Source organism: Thermobia domestica, chromosome 3 (assembly GCF_964235325.1).
Source record: "Thermobia domestica chromosome 3, izTheDome1.hap1.1, whole genome shotgun sequence".
In the NCBI taxonomy this organism is placed as follows: Eukaryota; Metazoa; Arthropoda; class Insecta; order Zygentoma; family Lepismatidae; genus Thermobia; species Thermobia domestica.
The window spans coordinates 129,604,071-129,615,587 of NC_137456.1; the positions used below are offsets into that span (position 1 = coordinate 129,604,071).

At 34.0% G+C, this 11,517-nt stretch overlaps 1 protein-coding gene across 1 annotated transcript in view; it reads right to left on the reverse strand.

The window, feature by feature from the left end:
• Nucleotides 1–11,201, reverse strand: part of LOC145680733 (uncharacterized) — a 118,086-nt gene extending 106,885 nt beyond the window's left edge. Inside the window, exon 1 of the mRNA XM_081751690.1 lies at nucleotides 10,929–11,201. Coding sequence (XP_081607816.1) covers nucleotides 10,929–11,010 — 82 coding nt within the window. The 5' untranslated portion in view covers nucleotides 11,011–11,201. The remainder of the gene's footprint in view (nucleotides 1–10,928) is intronic.
• Nucleotides 11,202–11,517: the final 316 nt, after the last annotated feature.

An 11,517-nucleotide genomic window follows, 5' to 3' on the forward strand; every position in this document is an offset into this window, starting at 1 on the left:
AAGAAGTCAAACAACTTTTTTGTGAATCGGAAAGTTTTATTGCTCTGTAGAAACAAGTGAGAGGAATTTTCATAGATCGGAAAATTTTCATCACGATGTAGAAACAAGTGGAAAACACTTTTCATAGGCCTGACAATTTTGGATATTATGTATAGTGATGTTAGGTGGAAAATTTTCCACTATATTTGAGTGCACATAGAGCTACAAAATTGAATTTCAGTAGAGGAAAGTTAGTCAGCAACAAATTATAATTTTTCAATTATCTTTCGGGATCCGGAAAATTTTCTATTTCAAGTTGGGAAATAAAATTTTACAGTATTTCTCTCTCTCTCTCTCTCTTGCTCTGCGAGCTCCTTCGTTGCTAAGCGGTTAGCATAAGCGCCTTTGGCATGGAAAACCTGGCTTCGATTCCCAGCGGGAGCTCATGTAGTTCGGATTCCACGATATTCAGTTGGTACCGTTTTATATAGTTTCGCTGTTGAAAGGAACGTTAAACTCAAAATCAACTCAATTCTACTACTCTCTCTTTCTTTCTCTCTCTCTCTCTCTCTCTCTCTCTCTGTGTGTGTGTGTGTGTATGCAAAGTGCAGAGAACATACTTCGAGTTCGTAGAGTACAAATATCCCGTTCTATTATTTAAAATTTCAATTTATTAAAAGTCATGAATATTTTCCGATTCATAAAAACATACTCCACTTATTCATTCGATTCATGAAAAATTGTTTCACTAGTTCCTACATAGTACTGAAAATTATCTAAGCCATGAAAATTTTCAGATTCTTTAAACGATCTTTCACTTTCTAACATTTCTATATATGAATTCAATCAATTTTATGAATATTGACGAATTGTTACTTGATCATTAATATTTGTTAAGAACGGAAAATTTTCCGGAAAAATATAGAAGAAAATTTTCCACCTCACATCACGGCTAAACAACGATGTAGGAATAAGTGGAGTATGTTTTTATGAATCGGAAAATTTTCCGGAAAATTTTCATTGTACAGAACAGACAATTTTTCGATTCATGAAAAATTGTTTCACTAGTTCCTACATCGTACTGAAAATTGTCTGAGCCATGAAAATTTTCAGATTCTTTAAGCGATCTTTCAATTTTTAACGTTTCTATATATGAATTCAATCAGTTGTATGAATACTGACTAATTGTTAGTTAATCACTGATATTTGTTAAGAACTGAAAATTTTCCGGAAAAATATAGAAGAAAATTTTCCACCTCACATCTCGACTAAACAACGATGTAGGAATAAGTGGAGTATGTTTTTATGAATCGGAAAATTTTCATCACTGCTTTTGATACAGGATTTCTGCAGTAGACGAAACCATAATCCTTTATTTTCAACCGTAAATGACACATATGATGGATGGAAGCTTCCATTTTCACTGGCACCAAAATAAATGTCTTGTATAAAAGTGGTGGCCCCAATTATTTGTGATGTTGAGATTTATCTGCCATGTAGTTTTACAGTGACCGGTCAATATTATGCCGAACTTACTAAAAGTATGTGATACCCAGCGGCGGCTTTAGCGGGTACGTCGGGTAGGCACAAGCTTACGCAAAAAATTTGAAAAATACGCTAAAAGATATAATAAAGAGTAAATATATTTTCCACTATTTATATTAATGATATATAATTATTTAACAAATAGCATAAATCACTACTGTAAAAGTAATTTCCTACTGTCATTAATCAATCAATTGTGTATATGTACCATCAAATCAGACAGATGTGAAAAATTTTCATTGTACAGAACAGACAGGTGATACCATCAAATCAGACAGATGTGAAAAATCTAAACATAGTGCTTTGCTTCATTAGAACAACATCCTAAGTCACACAACTAATGTAGCCTAAACTGTCATCTGGCCAGCAAGGGTGAAAGTATTGGAATATAAACTGAATTTATTTGAGTGTGCTACAAGCAACTATTATTGACTTCTAAAACACAAGGGACATCTATGTAGTGTTGTAAATAAAAAAAAAAAACCGTTCGTATTTTTTCAGAAATGTACGTTTTTTTTTTAGAAAAAAAAACATTGCCTCTCGTGTTTTTCTAAATTTCGTTTTTTTTTTCATATAGTCATTTCTAATGCATCTTACGTCTATTTAAGTATTAAATATTTTTATGTAGGTATAATCACCGTAAAATGCAACATAAATTAAACGCTAGATACTGATACGCTACAAATATTTTACAATTTACATGAATGTCATACCTATTAACAATGCGGGTTTCAGCAGTTTTCATTAATATCAACTAAGAAATAAAAGTAGAAATGAAATTTTGACTTTTCGTGAAAGCAGGCCTTTAATAGGTACGAAAGTAATGTCACGAACAGTATAAAATTCAAATAACTTGTCTAAAGGTAAAAACTAATACTAATTTGCCTAATAGTATTTTTCTAAATGTCATATATAAGTAATTTGTCGACTAGATATATATGATATGCCGGCTCTACCATTTATGCAACACGTGCATTTGCGTGGAGCGGCAAGTTTGGATGATCCGGTAAAATCTGTCATAAGTATATTATTTAAATTAAATATTTCTTGTTGGAAACAGACTTCATGATGATGGTAGTTACATTTACTAAGCTGACCTTCTATTTGAATACTACATTCATAAATTATGTTTAGGTTGCATTAGTTTAAGGCCACATGGACAATGCTAAAGCAAATGGTCGAGTAAATCCGAGCACAAATTGCTTGGTTGTTGCCAAATGCAAGAATTCAGTTCTCGAATAGTAGTAAATATCTGTTCCATTTAGTAAGTTATCACAGTATTGATATGACAACTAGTCTTGTTTTTGTCAGAAACAAGTTCCTTATCATTGAAGATAGAAACAAGTTTTTTAAAAAATATGTTAACAGATATTGAAGGGAAATCAAGAAATAAAGACAAAAGAGCTAGTTGCACTGGAATTGTAAACTGATACATTGAGATTGAAGCTCGATAGTGAATTCTATAAAAAGGATTACCATTTTTCCTCTGCAGTTGTGTTTGCTTTATCTTTCACTAACGTAATAGATTAATATTAAAAAAAAAAAAGATATAACGGGATTGCATTTTTAGTAAGTATTTAAGCCTTTCTGAGTGCAACTGCACTTACCCTCACCTTTGTTGTTCATGCTGGAGTAGCATACTTAAAATCATGACTTTTAAGATTTGTTCTTTCTGGAGAAGGGGGGAGGCGGCAAATTATACCATTGCATGGGGCGACAAATTGACTAGGACCGGCCCTGATGACATGTATATAAATGACATGAATATAGGATGACACAATTTGAAGTAATGCAGGGTGTTTCAAAATTAATATTTGGGTTTTGAAACTTTGTAGTATGTATTACAATTAACTTACAATTATAAATATTATATCAAATGAAAGAGCAACTCAAACAGTTTTGTACGCACGCATGTACATGCATTGTTTCTTCTGTCTGCCGTTAGAAAGAGCAAGCAGCAAAGATGTAGACTAGAGAGCAGAAAGTTTTTTGTGTTTTAATAAAGACTGAATCTGTACAGTGCAACGGTCTGTGTGAAGAATATTAAGGAGACGCTTGCAACTACGTCCTTATCGTTTGCAGTTGCTACAGGTCTAAAGCCTACAGACTACGGTTTACGTGCCAATTTCGCAAGTGAAATATTGCTGCATAACAATGAAGATTTTCTGGATCGTGTCGTCTTCAGTGATAAATCGACATTTCACCTAAGAGCTAATGTGAACACTCATAATGTTTGTATCTGGCCGTCAGCAAATCCTCAGGAGATGGTACACTTGAAACGAGACTCCCCTAAATTGAATGTGTTTTGTGCCATATGGCGGAAAGTTTATGGGTCTTTCTCGCCTATCGACTAGATGTGTGCCGTGTGACAAATGAATCTCACATTGAACACTTGTAGCAAAGACTGTTTGAGGTGCTCTTTTACTTGATGCATTGCTTATAATTGTACGTAAAATGTAATAGGTACTACGAAGACTTAAGAACCCAAAATTCATTTTGAAACACCCTGCATTTCTCACCAACAGTGTTGGAACTTAAGATGTAAAAAGGAGAGAAAATTTTCCTTATAAAGTTATTGTTTACAACAACTGTATTATTATTAGTCGAGACTATAACTACAACAACAACACGAGTTAGTAGTCAAAAAAATGTAATCAAATGTATACTCGGTGGCCCAGATAGCGAAAGTGTTGTAGAAAGACCTCCTTATACTTGCCAGGTAGATACCTCGGATGGATACCTAACTGTTGACATCAATTGGACGGGCCTGCGCGCAGTGTTGCCAATTAGGGAAATTAATATTTTCCTAAATTTGGGGAAAAAATTAGAAATTTTTGTTTATAAATCCGTACCTATACGTCTGAGTGCAAGTCAACTTACGCCAATCGAACATTTGTCCTTACTTAACAAACGCAAGTACAGACCGTTACAATGGGGTAATTAGGGAACGCACGAAAAATTCGTATTTAGGTGCTAACCCTTGATTTTTCTAGTTTTTTCCTACTTTTCTGTTTACAGTAATATACTTTTGGTGATTAGAAGTTTTGTTCCTTAAATATCGTCGTGTACCAATGTTTAATTTAAGATAGTTTGCGTCTGTCTGGTAGCAGTGTTACCAGCTACAGAAAATTTTAATTCCAGATTTTAGGGGGAAATTTTGGAAAAATTATCTGTTTTGTCTCTATTATTTCCCTCTTGTTGGCTATATCGGACCAAACGTACCAGTATCTGGAAGTCTCGTCTTTGCTCTACACAACGCATTATAGAAAGTTTCAATAGGATAATTAGGGGAATTACAGTAGACCTTGTTCTCTAATTGGGAAGATAACTGTGATTTTTTTAAAGGTAGAATGAGATATTTTTTATTGACATGCTTACTTTATTAGATATCGTCACAATACTTGTAGGATATATTAGAGGGATACCAAATCTTATTTTAAGATAGTTTGTGTGTGTCTGATAGTAGTGTTGCCAGCTACAGAAAATTTTAATTCCAGATTTTAGGGCAAATTTTGAAAAAAAATCCCTTTTTTATTTCTATTATTTCCTTCTTGTTGGCTACATTCAAACAAACGTACCAGTGTCTTAGAGCCTCATCCTTAGCCTACACAGCGCACCATAAAAAGTTTCACTAGAATAATTAGGGAAAGTTTACAGTTGAGGTTTATAATAAACCATGTTCTGTAAGTGGTGAGAAAATGGTGAATTTCTGAGGTAGAATGAGATTTTTTGTTTTAAACTTTCATGCTTACTTTGTTATATATCGCCATGATACTTGTAGGATATATTCTTGGAGTACTAAGGGATATTTTCAGATAGTTTTCGTCTGTCTGATGGCAGTGTTTCCCCAGCCAAAACAATTAATTCCCGCTTTTAGGTGAAAATTCGGAAAATTTCCCTTTTCCCCTCTATTATTACCCTCTTACTGGCTTTATTGAAACAAACGTACCACTACCTGAAAGCTTCCTCTTTGCTCTACAGAACACACCATAAAGAGTTTCAATAGGATAATTAGAGAAGCTGTAACCCCGGCATATTTGATTTTTGCTTGTGAGGCGTAAAAAGTGTCAAAATTTCATGTGTATGACAGAATTTTTCTTTCCCTCTTTGGATGGAAGCAAGCGACTTCAGGATTTCACTGTACCTTGTCAACACACCAAAGGTTTTTTATAGGCGACTTGAACCCATGTAGCAGCAGTGGTACTAGATACAAAAAATTTTGAAATTCGGTTAGGGAATTTTTTTGTAAATTTTCACCCCTACATTTCCCTCAATAATTTCCCACCCATTGGCAATACTGCAATGCAACTTACACCAAAAGATAGCCACATCCATTTTGTAAAAAACAAGGTCTTAACCATATCAATCGAATGAATAGTTTTTGAGCAATAAGTCACTGACTGGAAATGTAGGAAAACGCCAAAAATGAACTGGGGCCGAAAGGAATAATCACACAATTTTGCAAGTATATAGGTGCAAAGAAACAAAAGATTTGTAAGTTACGAGGGCTTCGACTCAAGTTCTGTTGATTATTTCAATAATCTGCGACGTAAATCAATAAATAATAGTTGCCAGAAAAAACAGACATTTGAAAAAATACATGAAAAAGAACGATGTTTTTTATTGAAAAAAACTTCACAGAAAAAAGCCGTTTTTTTACAACACTACATCTTTGGTAGACATAAAATTCCCAGTGATGGAGAGATTATGAATTCTGGTGACCAATGGTTAGAAGAACAGGCGGAAACATTGTCGTTGAATACATTAATCTGTTACAAAAGAGATGGAAAAAGTGAATTGGCCCACAGCTAAAATAAATAAACAAACGAAAAGTAGAAGAAATTTTCTTTGCGTTATTTGTAAGTAGTTCGGGACACGAACTTTTTGGATGCTCCTCATAATTCAGACTTGAGTCTTTTACCAAAATGAAATTTCTCTGATTTGCAACACTTTCATTTAATGTGAATTCTTTAATGTTAAATTTGTTCTCACGTTAGGCATTATGCTAGCTTCAGTTCGAAAAACATATAGGCTACAACGAGAACGGATACATTATTATTTGAAATTAAACCTTTCAGTTTTACGTCCCACATTTATGATGTGTAGGCTAAAGCAGTTGTTCTCAATGTTTTTGAGCTTAGCGTCTCCTTGAGTGGATGCGATTTTCCTGACTGCCCCTTGGGTGAATGTGATTTTCGTGAGTGCCCCCTCAAGTGAATTCGATTTTCTTGAGTTCCACCTTGGGTGAATGCGATTTTGCTGAGTGCCTTCTTGAGTGAATGCGAGGAGCACCTTCTTGGGTGAATGCGATTTTCCTGAGCGCCCCTGTCATCTTAAGGCTCTTCATTAATCTTACTCCCACTTTTTTTTTTTTTAAATAGTAATTAACTTAGAAGACAGTGAAAAATATTTAAAATTTGAAGCCAGATAGCATCTGCAAAATGCTATTAAATAAACTAATAACCGTTTCCAAACATTTTGTCACAGGTCAGAAATTTGGGTGTGCAGTTTATTACGTCCTAATTGTTGGGTACCCAAATTTATACACTATACGGAGGGTCTTGTAGATACTATCGTATAATATCGTTTTGTAGATACTATCTGAGTCATTTTCTACATTTTTATATATATTCTTCATTGCCTTTAATTAATTCCCTAAAATTTAAACGAGTGGAGATGAGGCTACGGAAGGGCCTTAACCCACTCCACCCATGCACAAAGCTGAACTTAAAGACTTAGACAAAGTAGTCTAAGAACAAGAAGAAGACATCAACTCTCAAAATCTGCCTTAAAGAATATATATATATAGTTTATATACTTTGTCTGACTTACTCATCTTTTTCCTTACATTTTTTTCTATAAAATGCATTTTTTTTTCATTTCTTATTTTTAACATAGTCTTGCCATCTTCACTTCCCAAAAGCAAGTGACCAACGAGCGTTTTCTACTGGTTCTTTTTTTTTAAAGGAATCTAAATGCATATATAATCAAAATATCAATATCATTATTATCCGGCACGTACGCAGGAATTTATTTTCGGGAGGAGTTCAAAGCTTTTGGAGGGTCTAAATTCAAACTGGGGATAAATAATATTAAAATTTGTAAAGTCACTGCTAAAATTAGAGTAAATTTATAGAGAAGTTTGGGACGGGATACGGTGGAGTGCTTACCTCTGGTGCGTGAGGTCCCTGGTTCGATCCCGGCGAAGTAAGTTTGTGGTGGACAACATTGTTCCCGTGAGTTTTCTCGGGTACTCCCGTTTCCTCCCACATTCTCATTCAACCAATTCTTCTATCATTATTCACTTGCCTTAAGAGGCCTTATCACTGCGAAATTAAAATACCGCTAATTTTACAGTAATTATGTGATATCTTCAAATAGATAAAAGAGAATCAAAATGTGGAATAAGATCGTCCTAGACAATATTATTTTGCATGAGGTACCGTTATCACGAATCGCCTAGTAGCTTTCCGTTTGCAGCCATTTAGAAACGCGAAAATAAATGCCGATTTTCTAAATAGTTGGAGATCGAAAGATGATAATTGAGTCATGATAACGGTATCTCATGTAAAATAATATTGTCTAGGGAGCTCTTGTTCCACTTTTCGATTATATTTTATCTATTTGAAGATATCACATAATTACTGTAAAATTAGCGGTGATTTAATTTTCGCCGTGATGGGGCTTCTTAATCATTGTTTCCCTTAGCCTAAAGGGCATAATAGTGCGACGTTAAATTGAAATATTTCATTTCATTTCATTTACAGAGAAGTCGGAATTTCGGGGAGAAGGAATCTGGAACACCAAAACTTATCGCTCCTAGTTCAATATTATTATTATTATTATTATTATTATTATTATTATTATTATTATTATTATTATTATTATTATTATTATTATTATTATTATTTGTAGAAAGTACAAACGTTTGATTATTTGTAAAATGCATAATTGTTTTTTGTCAATAATAAGAAAAATCTAACAGGTCATGAAATCTCAAACATCCACTAAATTGTATATCGCCCCCTAATTGCCTTTTTCTGTTCCAGCAGCCTCTTTGGAAACGAGAACGTCAGTTGGGACTACAGAAGACGGTGATGATAAGAATGAATGCAATAATGGAAGGAACAAAATGGGACGAAACGGGAGAACCACAAGGAAACCCAGACATGCTTCGTTTGTCTACCACTTGGCGCACGCTGGGATCGAACCAGAGACTTCATGCACCAAAGAAGCTCTACCACTGAGCCACGTATCCTTATGTGATTATTTGTTTATCACTTCGTATTGAAGATGTTGTCATTAGATTAACGTACGTGCATTTATGTATCGCTGTAATAGTATAAATCTAAGTACGAGTGATCAAGACATAAACCATTTGTAAACATAATGAAACAAATTAAATTAACATCAAATACAAACTTTATAAACATATAACGTTAAGAAAAATTACACAGCCACACACAAAAAGAAAAGTTCTGTGCAGCGGTCCCCAGGGATTCGATGTATTTTGTTTACACAGAATCCAAATTTCGAAACCGTAGGACGACTGACATTGTCAATTGTTTTGTAGGAGAAAAATGTGTGTCCTTCCTGTCCAAAATTGTTCAAGTTTTTTTCGCCCATAACAAAAACTTTACACAGTCAATCATCCTGGGGTTTCGATTGATTGATTTTTGAGTTTTACGTCCCGTTCAGCAACGAGGCTATATGAGACGTGGACCTACTGATTAAGGTGGAATCCGAACCACATGAGCTCCCGCCGGGAATCGAACCCGGGTCTCCCGCGCCAAAGGCGAGTATGCTAACCGCTTAGCCACGAAGGAGCTCTCTGGGGTTTCAAATTTGAATTCTGTGTAAACAAAATACATTGAATTCATACCCTAGGGTCCACTGCACAGAACTATTTTTTTTTTGTATTGCTGTATTACGTGTATTCTTCCTATCCAAAATCACTCAAGTTTCTCGCCCATAACAAAAAATTGACACGAACGATCTTCCTGAGATTTCGAAATTTGGATTCTGTGTAACAAAATACATCGAATCCATACCCTGGAGTGTCCGGTGCACAGAACTTTTATTATTATTATTATTATTATTATTATTATTATTATTATTATTATTATTATTATTATTATTATTATTATTATTATTATTATTATTATTGTGTGTGTGTGGGGGGGAGCTGTGTTATTATTGTTTTGATTATGCAATTACTTATACATTTTCTAAAAATATATTTTCCTAATTTATACAACTAACTCCGAAAAAATCGAGCCAATTCGCAGTTTCATCCTCTTAAAACCATTGTATCAACGGATGAGATACAACTTTGTGATATCGTTTAACTGTTCTTAATTAAATCGTAGGCGTTTTGTGGCCCACCGTTTGACTCATAAAATCTTGTGGTACCTGGTACTGTTCACACGTAAAAACATACAAACACATATACACACTACATAACTGCGCGGGAAACCTGAGTTAGACACATAATAATACATATAATTGAAATCCTATATTAATCTAAAAATTCAGTTTTCATGCAGTTTCGATGCAGAAGGGGTATTGAAAAAACAGTAACTAGCCTTTTGCAAGACAACTTTCGCTACTAACATTGCTATTTAAATAATAATAGTAATAATAGCAATAATAATGCGTCGTTATAAGTTCGTTTAATACGAAAAACGTCACTAAGTTTATAATTGTAAAATATATCAATATATTAATTATTATTATTTTAAATACGAACATTCCCGAAATTTCCACACTCCCCTTTTTCCTCAAATTATTAATATTTTTTTAATTAAAAAAATCTAAATCATCATTTTTCCCGTCAAGCAGTAAATAAATCCTATTCAATATTATCCAACTTGATTATAATCAATAAATCTGCTTACAATGAATAAATTACTAAACAGGAATTATTTTCTGTTAAAAAAATTGATATATTTCACAATTATTTACTTACAAATGAAGCATTAAAATATTATTGTGAATAGAAAATGAAAGTACTAGAAAAAATAGTAATCTCAATAACAATATATTGAGATTACTAATCTTCTATATAGGTTCCGCATTAATTATTCTATTATCTTTTGTTAATGAAGTTTCTTTATCTACGGCCAACGTGCAAGTCCATTCACTCACTCCAACTCACTTTCAGAACACACTCTAAGGTAATTTTCCTATATACGCTTCTTTAACGGCTTGTTTTAAAGAGAAAAAAAGTGCTACTAGGATAAACAGAACTTATTTCTATGTAACTTGTAAGCCCCACACATTGTATCATTAGTCCCCCCTCCCTGATGAACATTATTATACTGTCTTATTCAAGTATTTTCACTTAAACACACTTAAACTTACACACACACACACACAAACTGCACACGAGGTTCACATATTACCTGCCTTACTTTTAGCATAAACTGGGAAAAGAGCTGCTTGCAACACTCGAACATTGCTATCAACTTCCGTTCTATTTACCATGGTGGCGGAAAATGTGAATTTGACTTGTTTGTTTCACAACTCACCCATCTGCAATCGTGTTTCTGCTTCTTGTATTATTCGATCGTTCATTAATCCTCACCCTCACAATGGAAGTCTTTTTCCCCCTTTACAAATGGATGAAGAAAAAAATTTTCCTATTATATGCTTTGCATGTTACACGCAACAGTTGAAGTTCTTATCTAAGAAATCGGAATTACCTTGAAGTACTATTTCTGGTCCAGACATAAGGCCCCTACACCTAAATCCTTACAAAGGCACATGTGTTTACTACAAGTAAAAATCGCGCTCATCGAAAGTCACAACTACCTTGGTTTCTTACTGTAAATAATCAATATTCTCATCCGTGAAGACGATTGATTTTCCTTGTGTTTTTCAGTTGCAATCATGCAAGCGTGGTGTGTTTTGTACCGAGGGAACGTATCACAAGCTAGATAATGAATGAACATGCCATGCGCTTAGTTTTCCTTAACCCCACTCACAACTTGC